At 36.3% G+C, this 14,229-nt stretch overlaps 1 protein-coding gene across 1 annotated transcript in view; it reads left to right on the plus strand.

Annotated features, from left to right (window-relative positions):
* PFKL (phosphofructokinase, liver type) overlaps positions 1–14,229 on the plus strand; it is a 41,094-nt gene that overhangs the window by 10,405 nt on the left and 16,460 nt on the right. Inside the window, exons 2-9 of the mRNA XM_070946036.1 lie at positions 3,905–3,978; positions 4,924–5,001; positions 8,477–8,666; positions 10,358–10,523; positions 10,758–10,802; positions 11,008–11,116; positions 12,422–12,517; positions 12,829–12,921. Coding sequence (XP_070802137.1) covers positions 3,905–3,978; positions 4,924–5,001; positions 8,477–8,666; positions 10,358–10,523; positions 10,758–10,802; positions 11,008–11,116; positions 12,422–12,517; positions 12,829–12,921 — 851 coding nt within the window. The remainder of the gene's footprint in view (positions 1–3,904; positions 3,979–4,923; positions 5,002–8,476; positions 8,667–10,357; positions 10,524–10,757; positions 10,803–11,007; positions 11,117–12,421; positions 12,518–12,828; positions 12,922–14,229) is intronic.

Consider the following 14,229-nt stretch of genomic DNA (forward strand, 5'->3'; position numbering starts at 1 on the left):
AAAAGGGCTGGGTATAATCAGGAAAGCTGTAAGATTTGATTTAATTCCCTTATGATCAAGTAAAGGACAACATGAAGATTTTTCCTCTCTTGGTCAGCTCCACTACTGATGTCATATAGCCAAACAATTTCAGAACCAATGGAGAAATGCAAATAAAGCAGAATGTGAAACTCGCAACCTATCCACATGAGCTTGAACTTCTTTGTAACAAAGTAAAAAACAGAAGCAACAGGTAGGCAGTTGTAAGTGGAACAAGCAGCAGAACAGAGTTCGTAAGAGTTCAGATTTAATTTTCAATATCTCTGAAAAACATCTGGCCATGTCTTTGGCAGTCTTAGCTCCAGTAAAGGTCTGATCACACAATTCTTTGAAGGAGTCTTGAATGAGATACTTTTTAATAATATTCCTTTCTGTTTACTTATTGTTTTGATATCACACTTAGCAATGTAACAAGATATAGCTCAATGTGACAAGTTGGTTAGTTATCTAGAATTTGATCCATTCATAAACCTCAGTCTTAACATAATTCACCAGCCAAGGGATGCTTGGTTACATGCTATACACAGAGAACATAAGAATGTTAACCTAAGGGCACTGGCACAGGGATCAAAGAAAAAGCAATTTGTACCTGCATTACAAATAAGTGTTTCTATCATTGCTGTTGGATGAATCTCTGCTGAAGTTACTATTTGTTTGGATTGTAAAGCAGTGGACGTAATGCCCAGTTATATAGAATAATCAGGTGGCATACAGTTAGAATCTGATGGGTTTGTTTTAATGGAAAACAGATAAATTGTTTCTTTTGCATACAGAAAAATCATTTGTAATAAAAATCCTATGTAGTTATCCGTACTGGATTACCATTGGGGGACCTGAATTCTAGTTCTCACATCAGCATGAAAACCTATAGGGTGACTTTGAGTTAGTCATACTTTCTTCATTCTAGACTGAGAAATTGAAAACTATCTTAGAGGAAGATAATGGCAAGCCATTTCCTAAAATATTGCCAAAAAACCCCCAACCTGTGTGGCCCTAGCTGTGTAATTGGCAGGAGTCAAGATTTACTTGAAAGACAGTAACAACGTTGAGGGGTCCTTGGTACCCTCTTGGCTTGGTTGTTTTCTTGCTAACAGTGATGATGTTACTTAGTTTGAGTAATGAAACATCCACAAGAAAACAACCACGCTCAGAGAGCTCCAAGGACCCCTCATTTCAACCATGAGCTACAAATATTTTCATTTATTACTAACAACAGTATTTGATTCACTCGCGTGCACACAGTTTGATGCTGTGTCAGAGCAGGATATTGATATTTATTGAATTGCATAGTTCTTGTGAACCCCTTGAGAAGACTCAATTCTCAAAGCCTTTGCACTTAGACTGAATTTTTTTTAAAATTCCTGGACCAGGAATCCTTGCTTAAGGTCATCTATACATTGACCACCACCTATTTGGTTTACTGCAATGCATTCTACATGGGGCTGCCCTTGAAGACCACCTGGAAACTTCAACTGGTTCAGAATACAACATTCACAGTGGTGGGTGCCCCTAGATTTGTCCATATTTGCCCATCACTCTGCTGTGTGAGCTGCACCAGTTTCCAGTTTCCTTTTGGATACAATTCAAGGTGCTGGTCATCACCTTAAAAGCCCTACATGGCACAGGGCCAAGTTACCTGCAAGAACTGCTTTTCCCTAAGAACATCTTCTCATCCTATAGGTTAGATAGGGTAAGCATGCTTTTAGTCCCTCTCCTTAAACATTGACACCTTCTAGGAGTCAAGAAGCATACCTTTTCTGCAGAAGCCCCTCTGCTATGGAACATTCTGCCTCCTGAGCTTCGGCTACTGTCCTTGTCTTCTCAGAGCACTAAAGACCTAACCTTTCCCCCAAGCATTGAGATAAGATGAGGTGCCTGCATATTGGAAGCTTGATTTGGCAGCAGGTTTTTGTTTTCAATATGTTTGGTTTTTACTGCTTTTAATATGCTTTTTATGTTGTTTCAATTTTTGATTGGGAGCCATCCAGAGTTTGTTATAAGCTGGGTGGCTACATAAAAGCTTAAAATCAATAAATAAAAGTAAACCCAATTGGTATCAATATATATATATATATATATATATATATATATATATATATATATATATATATATATATATATATATATATGGAAAATATTTTTCAATCAAGGCGAAGTAAGAATCAGTACTGAAAGGTAAATAAAAGGAACAATCTGCATCCTGCAGTAGTTATTTTATAAAGGAAAACAATCTCTTTGGAAGACTTGTCCATTTCAATTTCCTGCTTTCTAATGAGCCTTTCCTTTCAGATAGAGAGAGTAGTGAATGTGAGGATATTCCATTTTAGAAAGTTCCAACCTGAAGGAATTATAGGGAGGAGAAGAGGGTTTAGAGACTCTTCCTGGGAACCTGCAAGAATTTAGCACAACCGGGGTGTGTGTGTGTATGTGTGTGTGTGTGTAGAGCACAGCATAAAGGGGAAAAGGTAAGAGTTTCATTTCTTTTCCCAGGTAAAACATAATCAGCACAGCTGAAATATGTGACATCAATGTCAGAAATTGAAACAATATCAAACATTTTTTTTATAATTGCATTATGTAATAAATAGAAAATTCACAACAAATCACAGTCATTTTTCATCAGATAACTTTGAGCCATTTCATTGTACATTGGCCCTTTAATTTGTATTATAAAAGCAGTAAAAGCCTTTTCTGAAAAGCTAAGCTTTTTCTAGTAATACATTTGGTATATTTGGAGCTTTTATGAAAGTAGGATTGACAGATCTGGATTAAAAATATCCAGATGACTTTGAGATGGCAGCAAAGAGATGCAGAAAATCCTAAAGGCTTTGCTGCCATTAGTGGTTGTCTGGATTTTTGCAGCCCAAATCTGATAGTCCTAATGAAAAGTAGCATATAGACAGCAAGTTTCACCGTTATGCTAATGATTTAAGAAATAGCATGTGATGTTCTTTAGGTATTATGTTATACATCTCAATTTCACTTACATAATGGCTAGTTCCAATATTAATGATATCTGAGTTGCAAATGGTATTTTTTTCATCATTGCATTTCTGCCACCTACTCTAAATATTTCATTCTGGTTAAGAAATCTGCAGATGGAATTGATGGGAGGAAAAACTTTCTCTGTTAGTAATGACAGATTAATTTTTTTTATAAAAATGAAAGTTGGATCTGTTTCTCTGAACTGTATTTTTTGTGAGTTTCTTTTAGGGTTCCTTTTCTCTTTTCTATCATATTCTCCCAAATGTAAGAAGTACGCAACCCAGTTTTGGCATTTTCTATTAACAGCTAAGCATAAATAAAACCATATTTACACGATTAACAACAAACAGATATTTTACTCATAAGGAATCCATGCTATGCAATTTCTGTGGAATTTGACTTGTATTGCTTTATTCCCTTACCAGCTACTATTCTTTATTTTTGTGTACACAAGTATTTTATTTCTTTCCAAGGAATTTTAATCCATTACTAACATAAGATAACACAAGTGCTACCCTGTATATGCACAAGAAGCAATTTTTTCAGTGCTTATTTAGACGTAAAGAGTATTCAGTGATATATATTCCTTTTATGTTGAAATTTGTACTCTGCCTCTGTTCACTTACAGTGAAGTGCAAATTCCCTGTGAAGCATCTAGCAAAAACAAAACAAAACAAAACAAAGCCCTGAATAGGAATGTTTTTACAATACTTTTTGTCTTCTAGAGACTTGAGCTTATTTCCGGGAATTCTAACTGCAACATTTGGAAAATGCTACTTTTGGGAAGGGTGGTTTTTTAAAAAAATTATAAACTAGTAGAATTCTGCACCAATTTGTCTGAGACCCAGATCATAATTTAACTTGTATTCCATCTTTCCAGGTATGAATGCTGCTGTTCGAGCTGTAACACGCATGGGAATATATGTTGGAGCTAAAGTGTTCCTGATATATGAGGTTCACATTTTTTGTTTATTATAAAAAAAAAATTCCCCTGTGTGGATATGGGTGGGTTTTTTTTTAGATTACTGTAGTCTTCTGGGAAAATGAAAGGATCAAAGGAATGGAATGGAAAATGGAATGGAAAACAGAAATACTGCTACTGGTACAAATATTTATACAATGGTGCAGAAGTTAATTAATTAAAGACCTATTAATATAATCTTAGGAAGTTTAGGAAAATCTAAGAGAGTTAAGAAAAGGTTGAGGAACATCATTGGCAAGTTAAATAATGTTTTCACTCTTTTAATAATCTCTAACTATAAATGCAGAATAAATGTAAATTATTTAGGCAGTTTTGGCAGGGGGAAGATTCAAACTAAATATAGCTAAACTGGTAAGGAACATATGGCCCTCCAAATGCTGGTCAAATCAGAACCAAGCAACATGTCAACTAGGCCACACATTCCCTGTTTCTTATAACAGGCTACATGTTTGCTTAGCTGCTTTTATTTCCAGATAAAATTTCCATGATTTTTTTTCACAGTTCAGCTAGCCTTCCAAATCTGTTGTAGCATTGTAAAAACATTAGCTTCCAGCAGTCAACATGCTGCATTACTACATTGGGAGAACTTTGCTATATTGTATTGGATATTTTCTTGATAATGTATATTTATTATATTTTATATTGTTTTAATTCAAGATCTTCTCCCATTTGTCCGTCTTTTGCATGGTTGCAATTTTATGAAAAGTAGTTAGATAGAATGCATAATGGAGCAAATTGATATATGTCCTGCTTTAAATTTTGCTCCTTGTAGCAACCTGCAGTAAAATTGAACAAAAAGGTAAAACCAAGGATATTAGGATATAGATAATTCCCTGTGTTGCAAATTAACTTTAATAAAGTTTTCTTGGTAGTACAGTTGTGATGTTTTTGCAAAAACATTCTTTTTTTCTTCTCAGGGTTATGAGGGACTAGTTGAAGGAGGAGAAAATATTAAGCCAGCAGATTGGCTCAGTGTGTCCAATATTATTCAGCTGGTAAGGCTAATCTTTCTTAACATCTTACTCCATAATTCGACAGGTCTCATGTTCGATTCTGTTGTGGCTACATAAGCCTTTCATGATACACAGCTCTGACTTAACTCTGAGTAATTTGGATTAAGTGTAACTTTTTGAATTTGGGTAATGATTGATTCCCATTTTCAGGAAGAATCAAAAATAGATACTGTACTAGGACATAGTTAGTGAACTCAGTCTTCCTATCTGTTGTGCCAGTACTCAGTCATTATCAATCAGATCAGTATGAGCTGCCTCAATTCTCTCATACCTTGCTTTCTATTAATAACAGTGCTCCTTCAAATTTTACTGAATAGGATATGAGTCATTTTTATTTTCAAAGCTTCATTACTAGGAATAAAAGGAATCTATTCAAGGAAGAATCTATAGTACGTTATATGAATTCAGTACAGGAAAAACAGTTATGGCTCAGCCAATTAAATTGTAGAGTACTAAACATATGCTATTAAGCATTATAATATTGTGAGTCTTTGTTTCCGGATGGCAAGAGATGAAAAAATACCTTATATTAGCTAGCAATGCCCATAATTGTGGACCAGGAATCATGGCTTGATTAATATAGTAGACTACGATACTAGTGTGCACAGTTCTTTCATACAATCACATGATATTGGAAATCAAAAAGAGCCCAGCTTTATGTTGAAATAGGGAATTAATGGATTATTTAAGCACAAAACACAGCAATTTTAAGCCAAAAATGAATAGTGGCTTAAAGCTGGTTTACAATCCTGATTTGTTAGACATCTTCCCTCTCTGAGTTCCATGATTCAGACTTAATGGAAAACTATCTCATTTTTCATATGTTTATTCTTTAAAACAAAACTAAGGAGCAAAGGGACTGCAGACATGGATATGCCATATGTTCTTATTACATTTTATTAAATTGGAAATCTTAAATTTACTTCTATATGTGACCATGGCTGTAAAATCATTCTAGACTAGTAATGTTGGTTAAAACTAATAGAAGCTTTTCAAGAACTCTGGCAGAGAGCTTGTTCAATTTTGCTATCTGGGAAGATCTTGGTAATAAAATGAATCTTGCAGGGCTCTTTTCTGAATGAAATTATTCATGTAAACTTTACTGCAATTTATGTAGGAAAGATTTTCCTAGAAAGATCTAGGGAATGTCTTCTGTTGAGATTATCCAGTCAGATAAATTTTCTAATTTGTTAGTTTCAGGTCTTTCCTGTTTGATATATCCCACCAATCTAGATCTCCTGAACACATGCGATACATACAACTTCTCATCCAACTTTCAGAGCAATCTATGCGATAATTCTGATTCTCTTGCATATTTATTTGTTTATTCTCTTGCATATTTATTTGTTTATTTTCCTCTTTATGGTTTCCCCTTTGTCCCACTTTTGGTAAAGCCTGAGCTTGTTGCACAGCAAGAACAATTAGAAGATAATAAAATAAGGGGATAATATTTTTTTTGATGAATTCTTTCAACCTTAAATGAAAATGACTTTTTCATATACTGTAAACTTTTGTATGATGTACTTCTTCAATTTTGTGAACTGCTGCTACATTGGCTTTTCCCTTTTTTCAGATTAAGGAAGTTATATAACAGGTTTTACAGTGTTGTTGTTTTTATCAGAATCCCCCCCCCAGCTACTTAATTTAGGTGTTTAAATAGTGCAGATTAATGGCTCATGTCCCCATCCTCACCATCGTAACCAAATGTTTTAGTTCAACTTTCCAAAATCCACCTAGCATCTTCCAAAGAAGCTTCTAGTGAGACTGGTGTTTGGCTGGATCACTGGGATTCTTGAAATTGCAGCCTCAATACTTTTAAGTTGTAGTGGCACAGTGCTTAGAAGGCAGAATTGCAGGCTGGCTCTATTTACTGCCAGGAGTTCGATTCTGACAAGGCTTATGGTTGATTCATCCTTCCATCCTTCCAAGTAGGATGTCCAGTGTCCTGTGAAATGAGGACACAGATTGTTGGAGACAATATGCTGACTCTGTAAACCACTTAGACAGGGCTGTAAAGCACTATGAAGCAGTATAAGTCTAAGTACTATTGCTATTTAAACAAGATCAATTTAGAAATTGCTGTCCTAGTGACATAACCCTAAATTTGGGTCTCTCATTGAAAAATGGAAAGGGTTGTCTTTGGTGAACATTGTGAGATTTCTCTTTTCATTAAAAAATATTAACTACATCTATAGGAGCTAAAGGTTGGATTGTACTGGAATTGCTTCTTTAATAGACCTGACTGTCAGAATGTCTTTGAAGTAGGCCCACCCACCTCACTTACAAAAGTGTTGTATTTTTCCTTCTTCTTAGAGCCTTTCCCAGTTTGACTGGTATGTTTCCTTTCTGTCAGGTAACATTCTGGTGTTGCATGTTTCTATAGGATGGTTCTTTCTTTGTCTTCCTTTACTGCTGATGCAGCTTCTGCTACTAATAAATACAGGCTTGAGCAAGGCTGCCATGTCTGTGCCATGTTTTCTTTTATGTGCCATATAAATTATCCCCAAATCTTCTCTAAAAGAGAACATTTAATAGTTAAGCCAGTTTGATTTGCACGCTTTAACTGGTTTTGACAGCAGCCCAATTTAAAAAATAATAACCTTTCTAGCAACATGCTCTTCCACTTCTAACCTCCGCATATTCCTCTTCAGTTTACCAGCATTGTAACTAATTAAATCCATAATTTTTGTGTGTTTGGCCCTTATTTGTGTTACAAGTAATAGTCGAAAGCTTCAAATTAGCAGATGTAGATTTATTACATTAACCTTCAAAGGAGTTGTCCTTTTCCTGAGTTAAGGGGTAAAGTGTTCAGAAAACGGTTGTTCCATGACAGTTATGTTCCCAATACCAGGCAGCAACAGCAGCAGAATCTGCTAAATTCTTCAGGCATAGCAACAGAAAATTGGGTTAATTAAGAGGTATCTGTGATGGAATGAACAGAAAGGTCAAATGTTAATGTAACAACCCTTGGTTCCTAGTTTCCTTGTTCAAGACTACCAGACCTGACATTGCTCAGTGGCACATGTTGCTGTAATAACTTCCTGTTATCATTCCAAAAGCCATCTGCTTGGGATATAACAAATAACTTCCTCCAGAATTTAGCATATTTTCCACTCAGCTCTGCAATGTATTGGTATGTCAAAAATGGTATCTTGTGAGTGACTGCACATTGTCACCAATCTTGGCAATTGATGCTTCACAATGTTAAAAAAATATAAAAATGAAAAATTTTCTTTTTATAAATTTGTGGTTTGTGCTTTCAAAATAAAAATATATACCAACTTAAACCTGTTCCAATCTAGAGCCACAAAGCCTTTTTGTTTCTCCTGTATTCCCTTTTATAAAACACCTAAGTAAGTTTCCCATTGGAACTCATACACTTTCAATACCAAATTTTCCTGTTAATTTCTGCAGTCATCTAATTTTTTAATTCATAATTATTCTTTTCTGTTTAAAGGGAGGCACTATCATTGGCAGTGCCCGCTGCAAAGCTTTCACCACACGGGAAGGTCGCCTTCAAGCTGCCTACAACCTGGTACAGCATGGCATCACTAACCTATGCGTCATTGGAGGGGATGGCAGCCTGACTGGTGCAAATATCTTCCGCTCAGAATGGGGTGGCCTTTTGGAGGAGCTGGTCAAAGAAGGTAGGTATAAACCTGCTCTAACACCGTACTCTTGGTGCCAGGCTGCGACCTGCATTTCATGTTATTGACTCTGAAAATGAACTTGAATGTTGAGAGCCAAAAGACCTTAACCAAACAAAGTTTCTACAGATGAAAGGTAGTATCAACACATGTATCTATTTTGTTGTTTGGTCGTGTCCATTTTTTTGTGACCCCACGGACCATACTTAGTTAGTTAGTTCATTTTCAACAGGACAATGTAATCCATTTCGGTAGGAAAAATCAGATATGATTTAGAATTGCAGGTTTGGGGAAGATCATATTGGGTTGCAGCACATGCAAAAAAAGAGAGATCTGGATGCCTTGGATCATAAGCTGAAAGAGCAACTGTGTAATGCAGCTACAAAAATGATACATGTGCAATCCTAAACTACATCAACAGATCTCTAGAATAAAGATCAAAAAGAATCATTGTTCTTCTCTGTTCTGCTTTGGTACTTCCAATCTTGGGCACAATATTTTAAATGGTGACCAACTGGAGCCTCCTTGAAAAGAACAACCAAGATGACAAGGAATCTAGAGGGAAAAAGAAATGATGAAGAGTGGGACATCTTAACTGTTTAACCTGGAAATTTTTTTTTGGGGGGGGGGGCGATACTGTATTATCTGGAGGGCTGTCATAAAGAAGAATGGCCTAATTTTTCAGAGTTGTTCTGTAACAGGGAAACAAACTGTAGTTTGAATGATAAGAAATAAGATTTCAATTGGACACGGAAAACATTTCTATGGTAGTAGCTGTTCAATAGAATAGATTGTGTCAGGAAATAGCAGATTCTTCTTCACTGGGGATGTTTATAAACAGGCTAGAAGACCATCTAAGTTAGCTCTTCAAAGTAGGCCATCAAAAAGCATTTTATGAATTCTACTTTACTGTTGTAGGGTCAAATAATAGAATCTTGAACGCTAGTCAGGTAACCTTTTTATGCCAAACAGCATCAAGGCAGGATTATTTTGAGTTTTTTTCCATTGGTTTCAGTGTCTAAACTGTGCAATAACTTCTTCAAGTCCCTCCTTAATGGTTTGTTCCCTCTACCCTCCTTAGCAATTCTTTCAGTTTTTCCCAAGGTCCACTCTAAATTCCTTTACAAACTGTTTGGAATGCTGCTATTCTGGATTCTGCCGCTGGCCAAGTGAATTCCAAAATCCCTTCTAAACCTATGATTTTATGATTGTTCTTATTTTTAAAGTTCCTATCTTTTAACACCATTGAATCTTGAGCTGATTCTTTTTTATAGTCAGTTGCTCCCTTTTATGTGCCTTTGTAGATAAAACATATAATGGAAGTAAAAATAAAAGAAATAAAATCAGCCTTCATTTCTAATGAAATACAAACTTAGTGAAATCAGTGCTTTATATGTCATAAAACCACTGATTTTACTAAGTTCGTATTTCATTAGAAATGAAGACTGATTTTATTTCTTTATGACAGATATGACATATCTGTCCTGTTTCTGCAAGCTGTTAATTAAGACAAAAAACATAATGTACAGTTTACCGAAGTATTGTTTAAGATACAGTAAAAAAAATCCTTATTTTAATTGAAATAATCTCCATTTACTTTGCTGTAGGATAAGCATTATCTAATTGTGTTTGGAAACAGTTCATTTGGGATATTCTTAAAACTCACAACCCCGTGTTCATTTTCCATCCAGGAAAAATCACTGAGGAAATATCTCAGACATACCGTCACTTAAACATTGTAGGCCTTGTGGGCTCCATTGACAATGACTTCTGTGGCACTGATATGACCATTGGCACTGACTCTGCCTTGCACCGCATCATGGAGGTGATCGATGCCATCACTACAACAGCCCAGAGGTGAACACAAGATTTCTTATATCTTTTCTTCACTGTCATTGTCACAAGCACACAAGGTGTGGCTGGTTTTAATGAAGCTGCTTCCTTGTTCTCTGTAAAATGGGGGCTTTATTTTGTTCAATTTTTCTCTGTCCCCTTTCCCCTTCTCTTCATATTATAAAAGCAACTTATTATTGTAAGGCACCTAACATAGCACCTGGTGATAAGCTCTTGCTTTCTCATTTTGTTTTGCAGTCATCAGAGAACATTTGTGCTGGAAGTGATGGGAAGGCACTGTGGGTAAGAGTTGTTTGTTGAACAGAAAAAAGAATTAACAGTTCCCTAGCTGGGGAGGGCTAATCTAAAAATCATCCCCCCATGTACATTATGAAATCTCCCCCCCCCCCCGCCCAAGCTTCATCTATTCAGTCTTCAGGACAATTTCTTTCACTTTGAAAAACATCAAAGGTGCCATTCACAAGATGACATTATTCTCCTTTTCCAGATACCTAGCATTAGTTTCAGCCCTGGCTTCTGGAGCTGACTGGCTTTTCATTCCCGAATCACCCCCTGAGGATGGCTGGGAGGATTTTATGTGTGAACGGCTTGGTGAGGTGAGAATTAGTAATATCTGATATTCAACTAAACAAACTAGCTCATGGTAGACAGAGCTTGTGAAATTCAATTTTCCTACAGATACCTTCATAAGTATCATTGTGCAGCATGGCTTAAAAAAACAAGATTATTTTTATATAAAAATGACTGTTGTCTGTTTGCAAAGTTTCAGTGGCTAGCATCATTTCCAAAAGTGACTCCCGCCCCCCTTGAGAAATAGAGAATTTCTTTAAAAAATAATAGCAATTGCAATAGGACTTAGATTTATATACCAGATTTATATACCAGAGAGTGCTTACAGCATTCTCTGAGCAGTTTAAAAATATTGGCATATTATCCCCAACAATCTGGGTCCTCATTTTACTGACCTCAGAAGGATGGAAGGTTGAGTCAACCTTGAGCCAATCAGGATTGAACTCCTGGATATGGGCAGAGTTAGGCTGCAATATTACATTCTAACCACTGTGCTACCATGGCTCCTATACAAATAAGATAGTATGGTAAAAATTTGGGCATTTTTTTTTTAAGACAGAATATGCTGAGAAACAATAGGAAAGATCCACCCTAGTTTACTTTTTTTAAAAAAAAAACCTTGATATTTATAGGGATCTGCAAAACTCATAGATTTGAGAATGGAATGTTCTGAAGTAATCTGGAACATTCTATTCCCTCTCTGATATCTTGCCATTCCAGGGCTGATCCAATATTTTCCAGAAGTAACAAGCCTGTTTTGGAGCCAGAACATCTCTTGAACATGTGAAGGAATATTTCTGGAAATTGCCAAACCTGTCCCTGGAATGGCATGGTCCAGAAAAGGTATGGCATGACCTAAAGGAGAAACCTTCCAGTGTTCTGCAGAACTCCAGATTTCTCCAGAATGTTAGGGGTTTTAATACTACTTTAATTCAATGATGTATTCCCTGAGCTAATATGGATTACAGTGCAACCTTAAAAAAACCCCTAACTTTTTAAAGGAACAGCTGACAGATAAAGAATTTGCCTGGATAGAATCTGAGGGATGCTTACTTGCTTGGATTTGAATACTGTGCACAGTTACTACAAGCTGGCCAACAGACATAAAATTGTTGAAAGAAGGATGAGGGTTGAAACTTTCCAGATTTGAGGTTTATGGTATAGGAAATTCAGCACCACTTCAGCGTGGTCAGCTTTGCCTCCATTTTTTCTCCATTTAGGAACTATGTTTTTGTGTGATTAAAAATCCAGGTTGCTAACATTAGGATTGTGAAAGTCTCTTGCCTTGGAGTCCATCAGTTATTAGGTTTCTTATATTTTTATCTTGACAGGCCCGAAGCAGAGGATCCCGACTGAATATAATCATAATTGCTGAAGGTGCCATAGACAGGAATGGGAAACCCATCACCTCTAACTACGTGAAGGAGGTAAGAAACAAATTAGTAGGTTAGAACCAGATATTGAAAACAAAACTTAGGGAGAAAAATATTGTTTCAGGGTCTTCTAAATTCTAGAAATAGTTGCATAGATTATGTTTCTTTGATTTTTTTTTCTATACGAATCTATACAAAGTTGAGAAACTCAACTTGGGAAGCTTTAATAGAGATTCTCTTGTAAAAGCTTTTGTACAGAGAGTGTACAGCACTCTCTGTTTTTCTTAAGGGGAAGGGTGCATTGTCTTGGTGGGGAATGCAAGAATGTAAAATGCATCATCCTTTCCTCCCCTCTTTTTAATCAGCTGGTTGTCAAACGCCTCGGCTTTGACACTCGTGTAACTGTGCTTGGACACGTGCAGCGTGGTGGGACCCCATCTGCATTTGATCGTGTCTTGGTAAGTGTGATATTTTCATAGAATGACTAAGTAATGGCCACATAATGTGCTGCCTGTTCCCCAAAATTTGAAATCTCCCTCATATCTGTTTGTAACCTCCCAAGGAGTCATGTATGACAGCTTATGACAGCTCTAGACTAGGAAGTCGGAGTCCTGAGGTTAACTTTTTGTGTTCTGCTTCATGGGTTTCTCCTTTTGGAATAATATGTTTTGGTTTTTAAAAAGAAAAGTTGAATAGTTTGGTTTTTCCAGATCTTATTTTGCAACCTGTGGGTTTATTTGTTGCTACTAGATAGACGGAACTTACACAGTTTCTGAAATAATTTGCTAGTTCTCTCCTGGGTAACCTACTGATCTTATTCCAAGAAGAAGCATTAACCTGAAGTAAAGAGAGTTATATCCTGATACTACCAAGGTCAGATATTCAGGGAAAGCTAATTTCTCCTCCTCAGTTACTTGTCACATTCCAGGATAGCTGTCTAACCATCTCTCTCTTTTCTATGGAAAGGAGTTGTTCCATGGCTGTGAAGTAATACATCAGTAAGGGTGAAAATAGTTTAGATGACAACTGTCGTGAAATAGATGCCAGGCTTACTGCAAAATTCAGACAACCAGGAGAGAATTACTGTGTGCCATGGACATTACTTGCCTTATAATGTGTGACATTTGGGAGAAAAAAAGTATTTGATTGCAGGGGAAACTTTGAAAGTTGTTTTTATCCATCAGCCACTATAATGAGTCTTTGCTCTTTATGATGATCTTAGTGATTCATGAAGTAAATGCCTGCCCAGAATGCTTCATAATGTTTTACAATTTACCAAATTTATTAGCAGGAATCCTATCCTGTGCATAGCGAGTAGTTTATGTAGCTGCTGCTCAATCTCTAGATCGCTTTCTACCACCGCAGAAATAGTATGTGTATGCTTAGACCTCATGTTACTTCTAGGATTTGTACTCTGTCACCCTTTTCTATTAAATTTACCAGAAGGGCCTGGTAGCTCAGCAGACTAAAAGCATTGTGATTAACACCAGCTGTCTGCAATTACTGTAAGTTCGAATCTCATCAGGCTCAAGGTTGACTCAGCCTTCCATCCTTTCTAAGGTAGGTAAAATGAGGACCCAGTTTGTGGGGGCTGTCTTTGTATAAATATACAAAAGTATGAAGGCTATTGCTTAACGCATTGTAAGCCGCCCTGAGTCTCCGGAGAAGGGCGGCATATAAATCAATTTTTTTTTAAAAAAATAATTTTAATTTACCTTTTGTTCATTTGCCTATATAAGGTATATATCAAAACCATTCATGTACCT

The sequence above is a fragment of the Pituophis catenifer genome, unplaced genomic scaffold (assembly GCF_029215685.1).
Source record: "Pituophis catenifer annectens isolate HBS135680 unplaced genomic scaffold, rPitCat1.0.hap2 SCAF_6, whole genome shotgun sequence".
Taxonomy (NCBI): Eukaryota; Metazoa; Chordata; class Lepidosauria; order Squamata; family Colubridae; genus Pituophis; species Pituophis catenifer.